This window comes from Sebastes fasciatus, chromosome 24 (assembly GCF_043250625.1).
Source record: "Sebastes fasciatus isolate fSebFas1 chromosome 24, fSebFas1.pri, whole genome shotgun sequence".
NCBI classification, from domain to species: Eukaryota; Metazoa; Chordata; class Actinopteri; order Perciformes; family Sebastidae; genus Sebastes; species Sebastes fasciatus.
In genome coordinates this window covers 4,899,357-4,914,604 of record NC_133818.1, presented here as the reverse complement: position 1 = coordinate 4,914,604, position 15,248 = coordinate 4,899,357, and the positions used below count along the sequence as shown (strand labels likewise).

The following is a 15,248-nucleotide window of genomic DNA, read 5'->3' as shown; positions in this document are numbered from 1 at the left end:
TAGTGAGTAATAATGGTGCAGTGCATCTGCAGGAAACAAAGAGACAAATCTTAAAAAAAAGATTTTTTAAAAATATTAAAAAAATAACCTCCTCCTAACGCAAAGATATTCACTGTAAAAAAAGATAGATGACTTTATCTCTATCTTTCAACAGTGAATATCTGTGTCGTCTATCTTTTTTACAGTGATTATCTTTGTGTCATCTATCTTTGTAAAATAATCTGTAATAATGATACATATTATTTGGAAAATAATCAGAAATAATAAAAAACTTTATTTGGAAAATAATTAGTAATAAGAATAAGAATAATAAACTTTATTTGGAAAATAATCTGTATAATTATTATTTGGAGAATATTCAGTAATAATAAAAAACTTTATTCAGAAAATAATCAGTAGTAATAATAAACTTTATTTAGAAAATATTCAGTAATAATAATAAACTTTATTTAGAAAATATTCAGTAGTAATAATAAACTTTATTTGGAAAATAATCTGTATAATTATTATTTGGAGAATATTCAGTAATAATAAAAAACTTTATTCAGAATATAATCAGTAGTAATAATAAACTTTATTTAGAAAATATTCAGTAGTAATAATAAACTTTATTTAGAAAATATTCAGTAATAATAATAAACTTTTAGAAAATATTCAGTAATAATAATAAACTTTATTTAGAAAATGAGACATGAGACATGAGACAAAGATATTCACTGTACAAAGATACATTTTATTTTGGATATTGGATGATAATGTATAGTGCTCGTACACACATCTTCCATCTGATGTAATGACCAGCTTCAACCACTAGATGTCGCCAGATGTTTTTAAAAAAATTTAATGCACTTGGTAAAAAATCTTCACAATTAACAAAATTGTATTTATTATTAAAATAATAAATCGTACACCTGTAACTTGGTAAAAAAATCTTAAAAATTAAAACAATTGTATTTATTATTAAAATAATAAATCGTACACCTGTAACTTGGTAAAAAATATTCAAAATTAAAAATATATTTTTTATTTAAAAAAAATAATAAATAAAAGGAAACTATAATAAAAAAGAAAAAGCAATAGGGAAATAAAATAAGTAAAAATTAAGGGATAAAATAAATAAATTATATTATATAAAAATAAATAGATACTTTTTATAAGAAATATACATATAAGTAATTTATATTTATAAATAAATAATAACAATAAATGCCAAAATAAAATAAAAGGCTTATAATTATTCATTCATGCATGCTTTTACATTAATGCATTGCTCTACCCATAGTATGGATCAAACACTAACTGTGTTTTAAAACATCAATTTCTATGAGATTTCTTCCAAAAACCTACAGGAAAAAATAATATATAATGGGAAGATATAGGAAAAAGAATAAGTAAAAATAAAGGGATAAAATAAATAAACAATATTATATAAATATACATATACAAATAAGTAACTTATATGCAAAAAATACATAAATATATTTTAGAAATAAATTAACTAATGTCGAAATAGAATAAAATTCTTAAAATGATTCATTCATGCATGCTTTTACATGAATGCATTGCTCTACCCATAGTGGCACACAGGGGATCAAACACTAACAGTGCTTTAAAACATCAATTTCTATGAGATTTCTTCCAAAAACCTGAAGGAAAAAAATAATATATAAAGGGAAAATATAGGAAAAAATTAAATAAATAAACAATATTATATAAATATACATATACAAATAAGTAACTTATATGCAAAAAATGAATACATATATTTTTTTTTAAATACAGAAATAAATGAACTAATGTCAAAATAAAATAAAATTCTTAAAATGATTCATTCAAATAAAATGCAAAAAGATTAACTCCTGCACATGTTTTCTTTAGGATATTGGATGATAATGTATATTGTGTGACAGGTGCATGTGTACCTGTGTAGAGTAGTGTCATGGTGATGGAGGAGGAGGAGGAGGAGGAGGCTGTGGTGTGTGTGCATGGTGGAGGGGTGGAGTCCAGACCAGACAGGCGTACTAGACTACTACTGATCCAGAATAGAGCTCAGTCTGCAGGCGAGGAGAGATCCAGGAGGTGCTGCTGTAGCTTGGCTCTACCTACCTGTCCACATTGGAGGTGAGGTAGCTGCTACAATCACCTTTATTTGACTGTGTTACGGTGCAATGGAGGTGATGATGCAGGAGGTGGACTGCAACAGCAACAGCCTGAACGCCGAGCTGGAGGTTCGGAAGCTGCAGGAGCTGGTCCGGAAGCTGGAGCGGCAGAACGAGCAGTTGCGGACCCGGACAGGGAGCTGCTCCGGCGGCCTGCACTGCTTGCCCAGCCCGCTGCCCACGCTGCTCTGCACGGCGTCCTTGGGCTCCTTCACGCCTCCGGAGGATGCTTTCGACTACTTCCACTCTGGAGCTGCAGGGGAGGAAGAGGACGAGGAGGAGGAGGAGGAGGAGGAGGAGGATTCGGTTCTGGATGAGCTGGAACTTTTGGATTTTGATTCTCTGTCCTGTTCAGATGAATCCGATGAGACATGGTAACCATTTGTTGCTTGATGTGGTGACTTAATGCATGCATGCATGTGTGATTTTGATGCTTGTCCTGTTAGTTCTTATTGTGTCTGGATGAGTCCAGCCTCCTCCTGCAACACAAAGACTCACACCTTAGTTAGCTTTAGAGAGGAGGAGAGGCCACTTGTTCTATCAGGCCTGTCATCAGGGCTGCACCAAGCTGACAGTCTCCATCAGTGCAGGACAGAAATTAATACATGCATGCTTTTACATTAATGCATTGCACTACCCATAGTGCCACACAGGGGATCAGACACTAACTGTGCTTTAAAACATCAATTTCTATGAGATTTCTTCCAAAATAGCTGCAAAAATAAATAAATAAATAATAATTATTATTAATATTATTAAATAAATAAAGGGAAAATATAAGAAAAAGAAAAAGCAATAGGGAAATAAAATAAGTAAAAATGAAGGGATAACATAAATAAATAAATAAATTACATTATATAAAAATAAATAGATACTTTTATAAGAAATATACATATAAGTAATTTATATGCAAAAATAAATAATAACAATATAAATAAAAGAAAATGCTTATAATTATTCATTCCTGCATGCTTTTACATTAATGCATTGCTCTACTAGTGCCACACATGGGATCAGACACTAACTGTGCTTTAAAATATTAATTTCTATGAAATTTCTTCCAAAAACCTGCAGAAAAAAAGAATAAATAAAGGTAAAATATAGGGAAAAGAACAAGTTAAAATAAATAAATATTATATAAAAATAATATATATTTTTTAGAAATATACATATAAGTAATGTATATGCAAAAATATATATAAATACATTTATACAGAAATAAATTAACAATGAATGTCAAAATAAAAGAAAATGTTTGTAATTATTCATTCATGCATGCTTTTACATTAATGCATTAATCTACCCATAGTGCCACAGAGGGGATCAGACACTAACTGTGCTTTAAAATATTAATTTCTATGAGATTTCATCCAAAAACCTGCAGAAAAACCCTATAAAATGTCATTTATTGTGTTCTTCTACTGAAAAAGGACATTTGAGGATGTTGCAAAAGAGACAAAAGCAGGAAGTGAAATTGTGCTGGTTATGTTGCAACTTGCAGAACTGACCTGTTGTCGTGGTGCTAAATTTAAACATTTTTTACCACTTGAATTGCTAAATATGATCAATAATCCCTCCAAAATACCACATTAAGACACCAAGACCTTGAGGAACACCATAGAAAAAGCCATGCTGTGATTTGGTTCCAAAAACTTTTGACATTTGGAGATTTCTACACGTTTTTCGACGATTGGATGGCGAGCACTTGTGTTGTGTAAACTGCTCAGAAACCCCCTTATTGTCAATCTAGCTAGGAAAGACATCCATCCTCTGAATGCTCTAGGTCTCTAGTTTGTGGCTGTAAAGTTTCATGAGGCTGTGATTATCCTAGAGGTCACCACAGGTCATTTTATACAGTGATGTTGAGGAGGAATGAAATGGTTACTATGGGGACTAACATCATCCCATAAAGGTTAATCAATAAGTTGGCTATTAGAGGTGGCATCAAGGTCTTACTGTGCCCTTCAAATTGCTTTTTTTTTTGTCTAACAATGAAATAACTCAATCAGCAAATCACTGCAAACATTGTTGTAAAAATACAGTAAATAACATGGATGCTTATGTGCTGAGATTTACACAACAGGTGCCAGTTTATGAGCTAAAGATGAAGCAGTTCAATGCAACAGTCCTGCAGTAAATTCCTACATTTATGAAGTTATATAATATATCATTTAGAGAGGTGTTGATTCGACTTTAGTGGCTGTAGTTTGTGGTGCTGTTGCTTTGTTTTGCATTACACTAAGAAGTGTTTCTAATATTCTGTACACCCCATTTATATCTAGACTACATGCTAGAAACACAGGAGATCAAAGTTACTGCAGCACATCTGCATTCATATTTTATTTGTTGTGTATTCACATAGCAGGCGTCTCTAGGAATAGTAACTGTTTGTGTCCCCTTCAGGTCTCACCTTTAATCTATAATTCAGATCCCTGCGTGTTGCCCGCAGAGCAGAATGGAGGCGGAGGAGGAGGGAGTTCAGGGCTGTCAGAATAATCTGATCCACTCCGTTTGAACAGAGCAGCTCCTCTTCCTCATATCTGAGAGGCTTAGCATCACCTGAACTCAGGGAGGCGGGAGGAGATGAGTAGGTGGCATAAAGGAGAGATCTGTCAGGGACTACATCGAGGAATAGTCCCAACACTTTCATAACATTCAACTCCTACAAACGTGTCTACGGTGTAATGCAAACACACAGTGATATTGGTGCTAAAGTTGCATAGAAATGTCATCTGTTGCTTTGTGAAGTCATCTCTGATTGTGTTTCTATGGAAAGCTTGCATGGCTTGATTCTGAGTTCTCCAAACTCATTAATTTCTACAGTGTTGAATATTCATATAATAATAGGCTTACATTGTCTTTAAACAATCGTTTGAACTTACTCTACGTCTCTCTCCAGGTTGTACGTGTCCTCTAAAGCCAGAGAGTCCTCAGACGAGTCCCTCACTCCTCTCCAGTGGTGTCGGCAGGCTTTGGACGGACCCAAATCAGAGGTGGAGGCCGCCAGGAGGTCGCTGTCCCTCCGACTGGAACAAGGTACCAGACCACAGACTGTTAATGTGTGCAAGGAAAATGACTTTGTGTTGTAGCCTACAGCTAAAGAGTCGACGGTGCTAGAGACTGTTTTCATAGGGTGTTAAATTAGAACGTTGTCTGAGACGAGCTAAGTGAGTGATATCACACCTTTTGATTTGTTTCCAAGCTGCTCAGAGTTCTGCTAGAAGAACAAACAGCTGTGCTTGTAAGAAAGATTACAGCTAGAGAAAATACCTTTTAGATTTCCAGTTGAACCATTTCTGGATGAACTCTTGTCTCTTTGTAGGGACAAAAACCAGGACTGTCCCCATGTCAGGGCTGCTGGGTGCTTAGTTCTATTGGTCCTTGCTTGTCCAGTACAACCAGTGTGATACAGATGTTTGGTATTGATCCAGTAGCTGGTCGTCTCTCTAGCAGCTGATTCTTGACCAACAAACTTCAGGTTTTTGTGATGACCATTAGATTTAAAGACCAAGAGGTTTATTAGCCTCAATAGACCAGAATGCAATGCAGATGCAAGAATCTTTTTGGTTTTAAGGCGTACAGTTAAAGAACTGTTTCTCTGTGTGTGTGTGTGGATTAGAGGTAGACTGATTAATCAGCGCCGATAGGACGTTTTACAAACTATCGTTATCGGCGTTACTGGGCTCTGATGGTGGCCGACGGCTGCACAGCCGCCACCAGTCATACAGGAACGTACGAACATCTTACCCCGGGAATGTGCATGAACATTAATGGTTTGTAAGAGCGGCATTTAACAATGTACGAGACGCGCAACAGAAGTAATCCTGGCCGGTAATACTGTAAGACACACAACATCAGCCATAGCAAATAAATAGAAACTTTTTTAAAGATGTAATCCACCAAATCACACTGCAGGATGTTCTATTAAATTCAGAGTGTCAGAAAAACTGATTTATTAAAAACGGCGTGTGCAAAAGAAGCTAACTAGGCAGCTGCAGAAGTAAAGAAGGTACCGGCTAATTAATCAGCTTTCTCCTGCTCCAAACTATCGTTATTATATCGGCCTTTATCAGTCGACCTCTAGTGTGGATGTCTGAGGGCTGAAGGAGTTCCTCGCTTTCTAATGAACGATGCTGGAAGCGTCTCCGTGGAGTTCAGCTGGAGTTCAGTGTCGGGGTGTTTCTAATTCAGATTTGTCACGTTTCCTTGAAAAAGAGGAAAGTATTTTCTGTTTTAGACTCTTCTACGCTTTACCGAGGCCTTACTGTCATCTCTAGATGTGTCTGTTTATTTTAATTTATTACCCTCGGTCTTTCTGTGTGTTTCTCTTCCTTTGTGTTCTGTTACTCAGTCAGTCCCAGACAGCAGATTAGTTTGCAGGATGCTGCTCTCCTGCAGGCTATTTTAAACTCGTGTACTCAGCTTGTAGGTGTCTTCCTGCCAGAAACACATTCGCTCACTGACTCACAACAGCACAACACAGATCCTGGCCAGGAGGAACTGTTAAACTGTTTCTCATCTAGACTTTATAGCTGGATGCTCTTGTTGACGTGTGGAGGAGGAAGTCTGGCACCAAAATCAACATCATTTTCCTGAGTTTCAGATGGATGTGATCAAATAAAACAAGACCGGAAGCTGTCAGAATCCATAACTTGTAAACTCGTAAGTTAGGATGCAACACATGCCAGAACATTGTGAAGTCTCCGCTGACAGTCTCACACAATAAGCAGGCTGAAGTTCACCTTCATTCAGCAGGACAGTAGATCTTCTAGGCTATAATCCGTCCACGTCTTGCAGCATTAAGCAGATCAGACGCGAGTCACCTGACCTGCTCGTCTGCCACGATTAATGATATCATGCACCACTGAAGAAGACGAAGTATAAACATCTGAACAGGAAGTGCGGCTGTCATAGTTACATCAACAGACTAATATCTGAAATTCAAGAATCAATACTGGTGTCTTGGTTTGTGTTCAGCGTCGGCATGGTTACTGCATGCGCCTGAATTGATTTTTTTTTTAAATAGATTTCATGTCTCGAGATTATCGACAGCCGAGCTGGAAAAAAAACAGCAGATGAGGGTTCTGATCAATCCAGCATGTTGAAGAAATCCTCGTCTGATCGATGAGTCACTGCGTAGGCCGCGGAGTGTGTGCGGACTGTGAATGGAGGCGACAGCACCCACGGGCCTTAGCTGAGCAGGCAGCTTAGCACCCTGATGAGAGGAGATGGTGCTGCGTGGGCGCGTTTGTGCATGTGAGGTCGCTTTACCAAACTAGACAACCTAATGAATCCAATGGTACCAATGAAGGAGGTTGAATAACGCTCCAAACTTACACTAAACGTTGGCGAAGAAAACCTGGCATGGCCATTTTCAAAGGGGTCCCTTGACCTCTGACCTCCAGATGTGTGAATGTAAATGGGTTCTCTGGGTACCCACGAGTCTCCCCTTTACAGACAGGCCCACTTTATGATAATCACATGCAGTTTGGGGCAAGTCATAGTCAAGTCAGCACACTGATACATTGACAGCTGTTGTTGCCTGTTGGGCTGCAGTTTACCATGTTATGATTTGAGCATACTGTTTTATGTTAAATGCAGTACCTGTGAGGGTTTCTGTCAATATCTGTCATTGTTTTGTGTTGTTAATTGATTTCCAATAATAAATACAGACATACATTTGCATAAAGCAGCATATTTGCACATCCACATAGTTTTGCTTGGCTTATATATTAATATTTAGGTCACAGTATTCGACCTCTGACTTTGTCTCCGTCCTCTGAAGTTGCTCCTGCTGTGCAGCGCGTTGCATCAGAGGCGGCGGTGAACATGCTGATGGTCCTGTGCATCGCTGTTAGCAGCGGGCGGAGGAATCCTCCCACCAGCTCGGCCCTGCTATCTCTCCTCTCTCTGCACGGTGGAAAAACTGTGAGAGCTGTTGCCATGGAAACCGTTTACATGAAAGGAATGCACCCCCCCCCACCCACCCATCCTCCGTAGCTTTAAGGGGCTTATATTCACACTGACAGGTAACACAGAGAGAAATCCTCGTCCTGCATCCTCCTGCACATCTTCACTCCCGAGATATTCACATCACATCTCTACATCTATGAATAGTAGCCGAGTGTGTTAGTCTGAGACACTGAGCAGCAGCAGCAGCAGGTACAGCTGCAGTGTGTGAGCAGCTCTGTTGTGTTGAATGCAGCTTTGTCTCTTTGTGCTGAGCACGTGTGGAGCTGTTGAATAGAGCGGTTAGTGACAGTCACCACGGTGCTGGTGAGGTAACCGCTGCACAGTGCTGCCCTCTTTTCAGAGAGGCTGCTGTTGTTGTCTGTTTCTGTATTTGCATTATTGTTGTTGCCAGTTTGGTGCTTTGAGGTGAGAGAGGGTCTGTTTGAAGGTTTTATTTTATGTTCCTATTCTGAATAAAGGCTCACGTTCTGTGCTGGATGGAAAGAATGAATGTAGTCTGCACTGCGCATCTATGAAAGTATTTGAATATCCCTGATAGCATGAAAACGAATGTGTCGTTCAATAGCTGAAGAAGATTACAGATGAAATAGTTCATATTGGTGTTATCTGGACCTCACTCCTCACTCCTCAACCTGGTTGGATACATTCATTATGAGGCTTTTAATGGTATAGAGGTATACATATTGTTGTTTTTAATGTTAACAAATCTAGGGCTGTTCTGAGTGCTTCGAAGCTTCGACTGTTGCCATGGTAATAGACCTTCAAATCAGTCTTCGAATGCTTCGGGGGGTTGTTTGTTTTTATATATATGTAAAATAGCCAGTGAAGGAAGGAATAATCCCACTTTTAGTCAACTTTTTACAGCTAGCTAAGACATAAATAATGTATAAAAGTTTTTAAGATAATGATTTGTATGATTTAATATCCTCCTCTCCTTGTTTCTCCTCCCTCCTTCCCTCCCTCCTCAGTGTCCAGGTGGCGTAGCTCCCTGTCCAGCCCGTCTCCCACCTCATCCCCCGGCCCTCCTCTCAGTCGAGTGGCCGGAGTGTCGCCCATCACTTCTTCCCCATCAGCCAAACTCTGCTCCACCCCCCAGTCTGAAAGACACGGTAACTCAACACCTTTCACCTCTAGAGCAGCTCAAATACTCCTGTTATTAAACTCCAATGTCTCCCCTCCCTCAGCTCCATCCCTGTCCTCCCCGCTCCACCCGGTCCTCCACCGGACGCTGAGTCCTATAGCGAAGGATCTCTCCCCATTAGCTGAGAGGACTCCCACCTTCTTCCCCGCCAGCCGCAGTAAGCCTCAGCGCTGCTTTTCATACACACTTCCTGCTTTCCTCTCCTCGTACGTTACAGAACATCAAACTGAATACTCCATAATGCTTTACAGTAATCAGAATATTAATGTGCAGGTGCTGAGTACAGAACTGGGTCAGCCACGAGCTTTTTTAGATATAACTTCAACTGTGTTCTCGTGTAAGAAGTCGTGGGAGTGAGAGAATATATTTCAGCTGCAGCTTCGAGCTGGAGATGAAACTGTGCCACAGCCTTTAGTGCATTATTAGTGATGGAAAGAAATAATGTTCCAGACACAGCAGAGGGTGAGGCTGCAGGGAACTTTATGTAGTAAGTGCCACGGGGGCGTTTCATCCCGAGGCTCAATTCCATTACGATGCTCGTCCAAACAGCATTAAAAAGTTAAAAAGCCAGGGCCTACTCGTTTGCTTTTTTGTTTTTTTAGATATGTTGTTCCAGAAATAAAAGTCCCTTTCATCTATCTGAACCCATTAGTGTGTCACCAACATGATATTATGTTATTCAGGAGCAAAGCCATATATCAACATGTCGTTCCAGAAACAACGTTTCAAAAGCAGGGACTATTTCATTAGAAATATGTTAGAAAATATGTAACATTTGGGTGAAAGATGACCCAAAAAGCCTGATAAAAGGTGCAGAAAACTTGATCACATAAGAGCAAAATGTGACAAATGTAATTAGAATAATAGTAATGATGGGGAGGATTATTTTAGAGCAGCAGATATGAGGAATATCATTAACTGGGGAGAGGTTGAAATAACCTCTCTGATAATATTTCTGCCTCACTGGAGCTTAATAGACTGTAATTCTCCGAGCAGAGTATCAGCCTCCATTAGTTTAGATCCTTCATCTCTATGTAGAGGACACTCAGAAGACTGGAGGGCTTCTCTCATTACTGAGCTACTAAAACAGCGACTGTCTCATTTGTTTAACACTGAGTCAGAAACGAGCTGGGAAGGTACAGTAAGAGGAGGAGAAGTGTAAACTCACTCTGGTTTTATTTCTGTCTGAAGGCCGAAGCCTCCGGCGATGCGCCCTCAGCCCCCAGTCCTCCATGGACAGCGACCTCGGTTCCTCGGAGTTGGAGGACGACTCCATCTCTCTGGGATACAAACTGCAAGACCTCACTGACGTCCAGGTTATGGCCCGACTGCAGGAGGAGAGTAAGTTATTGACATCACACACAACGCTAAACACTAAGCTGTGCACTAGTTTTATTTTGAGATCATTTCTTAAAATTTGGCTCAAACATGTACTTGGACTCAAGGATGACAATTTAGACCATTTTTACAGCAGACATTTTGACTAAAACTGAGTTTATCTTAAACGTAAACCTGCATTTCAAGAATAATCTCAATTATTTCTGTGTTTTTTGTCATTATGTGCCACTTGACTTCTGTCTTTGTTCCCTCCTCTCCTAATATTTTAACATATGACACCAGATCTCAGAGCTCATCGCTACTTCAGCTTCATTAACCCGCGGAGGTGATGGTTGTGTGTGTGTTTGTCCTGGTTGTGTGTGTGTGTTTTGTACGCTGGTCCTCATGTCTCGCTCCCTCAGGTCTAAGACAGGACTACGCCAGCACGTCGTCCATCATGGCCAACCGCCGCAGCCAGAGCTTCACCTTCCAGCTCAGCCAGCTCAGCGCCGGCCCCGACCTGGAGGAGGAAGACGAGGAGGACGACGAAGACTACGGCCTCCTGCCCCCTCCGCAGCCGCGCCTCACCCGCCTACCGCACTCCCACACCTTCTCCAGTATCCGAGACTGGCGAAGAAGCACCAGCTCCCTGTCCACGCCACCTTCCACCCCATCCACTCCGCCATACCCCGCCGCTGGGTTCGCCTTTCAGCCTCAGCTCCAAGCCCAGCCCCAGGGACTGGGACTGGGACTGGGACTGGGACTCGGACTGGGACTGGGACTGGGCAGCCTCTGCGCAGCCGAGCCACATGGCTTCAGACCAGGATCAGGTGAGAAAAGACACTCTGATTTACCCACTCTACGCTGCCTGCCCTGCATCAAATGGCAGACAACCAATGTTAGCAACTAGCTGGTGGAGGAAGAGCCAGATATTTCCCTTAGGAGATGGTGGAGACCAAAACAGAGCTAAAAGGAGACTGAATATTTGGTGGCGAGGAACACAACTCCAAAAACTCAATAAATATACTCAAGTATTCCAGTATTGCACCTCCATAAATATGAGGGACTCGCAAGAGATGGGCTTTTTACTAGTGTGTTTTAGTGGAAATATATAAAGAGAAATAAATAAAATATGAAATAAGTAAATACAAAATGTGGAAATATAAAGAGGAATAAATAAAAGAATAAATACATTTGAAATTATAAAGACAAATAATAAATTATAAAAGAATAATTGTAAGCATTTTCTTCTTTTTTTCACATTTATTTGTTCATTTATTTATGTAAAAATGTATATATATATATTTTAAAACTATTTATTTTTGTATATAAATTACTTTTTTTGTATATTTTCTATTTATTTTTATATAATGTCATTTATTTATTTTATCTCTTTATTTTTCCTGATTCTTTTCCCAATTGTTTTTGTTTTTGCTTTTCCCTTTATTTACCCCTTATTTATTCTTTTATTTATTTCATTTTATAAGAGCTTAAACTATGGAGACATTAGAGTGCCATAAAAAAGAATAAACCTTCCTACCTAAAACTCTGAAATATACCGCTGTCCTTGCTGTCAACAGTACTAATCAGTTATCTCTTTGTTTATATGTTTTGTACGTGAAATATATCTGTGTGTATTTGTATATATGTGTACGCTGTTTGGCGTATTGTATTGGGGGGAACTTCATCGTGGCGTCCAGCCGAATATGAGAGTAAGTCGACGACGTTTTCCACTAAATTCAAAAAGAAATTCTAACCTCATAAACATTTCAAATTTGTTATTGAACATTAATCCAACTCCTCTGTTCCATTAATTCATCACTTTTAAATGTGCTTTCTGGTCATTTCTCTCATTTTGAGATGCATCCCGCCTTTGCTCTCTAATCAAGCGGCGACTGACCCACACTGATGTCCTTACAACTTAATAATAACTCAGTCTAAGCTTGTTGTACAACCACTCTTAAAGCCGTCAGACTGCCGTGTGTTCCCGTTCCCGAGACGAGAGAGAGTTTGATGGGATTAGAGTTAGGAGAGTATATCTGACTGAGGGGGTTGGAAACGGTTGTTACGGTAAATGAGATCAGCTTTATGTGGCGTCTTAAGACACGGCCAACAGCTCACACTGTACACTAGAATGGTTTACTGTGTTTATTTGTATCCTGAGACTTTAGGTCAGTAAGGCAGGTCTATTTTTGCATTGTTGTGCATCTTTTAACTTCATTTATTTACATTTGTGTGTCCGTCTCTGTCAGATAAGCTGCGGAGGAGCATGCCTAACCTTGTCAGAACTCCCAGCATGCCTAGTGTGCCCATTCCAACCAATCCTAGTGCTTCCCCTTCTTTGCTTCGTAACAGCCTGAGTTTTGATTCGTCCAGTGGGCTGGCTCGCCTGCAGTCCTCCAGTAAGATACAGATTCTCTCTTTTTTAATTATTATTATGAAATATACATGCAGAAGGATCTAATTGAATCTGTTTCTCCAGTCCCCTCCCCAGGCCAGCTACAGAACAGGGTCCAAAGCGTCGGGAACTTCTCCTCATTGTCACGGCCGCCGCTAAAGGCCACCGCCTACGTCAGTCCCACCATCAAGGGCTCAGCGTCCATGCCGACCTCCACCAGCCTCCAGTGTCTGAACATTAGCGGCGGGGGTAACAGTGGCATCCCTATGCTCAGTAAATCTCCAGGTGGAGGGGGCACGCCCAATTCAGCGCCAAACACGCCCCGCAGCGGCCTGCCTCGCCCCGCCTCCTTTGTTGGCACCCCGACCTCCACCCCCCGCAGCAAGGTGGCCCAACCAGCACGAAGGTGACCCTTTAATTCTGTCAATCGATTAAAGTATTTCATTATTATTTAAGCCTTACTAAAATACACTTTATTACTGGATTAAAATGTTTGTGCTCTCCTATAAGTGTTGTCAAATATGTGTAATGTGCAGTGAGCTTATATTTGACCATTCTTTTATTATTTTCCGTAGTTTACTGACGCCTCCAAAGAGCTTGTCCACCCTCAGTGCCCTTCGTGACAGCACCTGGAGAGACGGCTGCTACTGATGGATGGATGAATCGGTGCAGTGGAAGCCCCGCTGGCTGGGGTAACTTCACTACACCTCAACGTAAACGCTTTCCTTGGAGACATTTTAATGGGTTTGACCAAAAAAAGTACCATAAATCCTGCATAGAATAGTTCATCAAAAGGGCCAAAACTCGTGTCATCCATTCAATTCTATGCAGAATTTCTTCGGGGAAGGCGGGTTGTGTTGTGCCAAGAGGGAGTTGTTCCCTGTTGCTTATGTGCAATAAACCGCTGGCTGTGGGGTCCCAGTAACCTGCTAAAGAGGGCTGCCAGTTTTTATTAAATGAGCCTCACCATTACTGTATGTATTTATATATTTATTTTAAATGAAATTTTTAACTAATCAGGTGTTTTCCCTCTGGCAACAAGCGCCAACGATGCTGCTAAAAATGAATCCTGTTGGTTTGGGCACATTTGGTCTAATTTTTACAAGACATTAAAGTATGTACAAAGCTAACTATTCTGTGTGCTAATAATATATATTGATGCAATATTATTGAATTTTAAATGTGACCAAAATGTCTGTTTACAAAGTTGTCTCACCACAGCGTCACAAAACTGTGCATATTAACACTTTAACGCCCTGTAAGGGATCTGTTCTTGTTGCACTTTGTATAAACTTGCTGATATTTTTTATGTTCTGTTTACTAATGTTTGCACTTCCTTTTACATTCGATCTTCTGGATTTAAAGGAAAAACACAAATGTTTTTTGGGGGAGATTTCACACGGCATAATGTAGCACCCTCTGTTTGTAATATTGTGTTTTTAAATGAGCGTCACCATGGCACATTTCACAAAATCCTGACACTTTTGTTATTGTGATGGACTGAATGAGCGAAACATTTTAATAAAACACACTGAATTAAAGATGACTTTTTTTTCCTCACTACTTTATGTTGAATATAAACCTGCAACTTTTAAAGTGATTTAACACTTTTCTTTGATTACAAACACAATTTTGAGTCATGCAAACTGGAATTAATGTTCAATTAGTAGCAACAAGCTGAGATAATACAGAGGTGATGCCACCTGGTGGTAGAACCATGGAAATATTGACTCACAGCTCAAAAGTGTACAATTTAACTTCTATGATTTGTAGAAAAATCCCAACAATTTCACACACCAGAAGTAAAATGTATACTTATAATTTACATTATTAAACTCCAACGAACAATTCTGACGTAAAAAAAGATGGATGTCATGTATAACGGCAGTGTTTTGAGACCCAGCTGGCACACTTATGTTTAATTAACATACATTAAGTATTAATGCCTGAAGGATGAAAAACTACTTTAAAAGCAATAAATAAATCTATAAATAAATGCTTAAAAAATAGCATGGAAATAAATACATAACTTAATTGATAAAACAATAATATGAGAATACTAAACTAAATAAATGTTTTTTATTTTTATTTTTTTTAACCTGAAGCATATACTTATAATTTAAATTATTAAATTCAAACAAACAATTCTGACATTTAAAATAAACACTGGATAACAGCAGGTGCATGTAATGTGTAAAGGTAATGGTTTAAATGAAGTATTAATGTCTGAAGGACAAAAAATTACCTTAAAATAAATAAA

General features: G+C 39.2%; 1 protein-coding gene across 4 annotated transcripts; it reads left to right on the top strand.

Moving 5' to 3' along the window:
* Positions 1-1,990: 1,990 nt before the first annotated feature.
* Positions 1,991-14,529, top strand: LOC141762812 (SLAIN motif-containing protein 1-like). 4 transcript variants are annotated; one of them, XM_074626893.1, is made up of 10 exons: positions 1,991-2,533; positions 5,059-5,195; positions 9,101-9,241; positions 10,465-10,614; positions 10,894-10,936; positions 11,013-11,420; positions 12,291-12,302; positions 12,843-12,992; positions 13,073-13,394; positions 13,564-14,529. In XM_074626893.1, the coding sequence occupies exons 1-10, from the start codon at positions 2,386-2,388 to the stop codon at positions 13,637-13,639; spliced, it is 1,587 nt and encodes a 528-aa protein (XP_074482994.1). In that variant the 5' UTR covers positions 1,991-2,385; the 3' UTR covers positions 13,640-14,529. The 4 variants fall into 4 exon arrangements, with proteins under 4 accessions (XP_074482994.1, XP_074482993.1, XP_074482991.1 ...); XM_074626890.1 differs by lacking the exon at positions 10,894-10,936 and adding an exon at positions 9,317-9,430 and having other exon boundaries at positions 1,995-2,533; XM_074626892.1 differs by lacking the exon at positions 10,894-10,936 and having other exon boundaries at positions 1,992-2,533.
* Positions 14,530-15,248: the final 719 nt, after the last annotated feature.

Coding starts and splice junctions, on each gene's coding strand:
- LOC141762812 (XM_074626890.1), top strand. CDS start 2,169: ATGGAGGTGATGATGCAGGAGGTGGACTGCAACAGCAACAGCCTGAAC. Junction 9,242..9,316: donor CCCCCAGTCTGAAAGACACG/GTAACTCAACAC, acceptor CCCCTCCCTCAG/CTCCATCCCTGTCCTCCCCG. Junction 9,431..10,464: donor CTTCTTCCCCGCCAGCCGCA/GTAAGCCTCAGC, acceptor TTCTGTCTGAAG/GCCGAAGCCTCCGGCGATGC.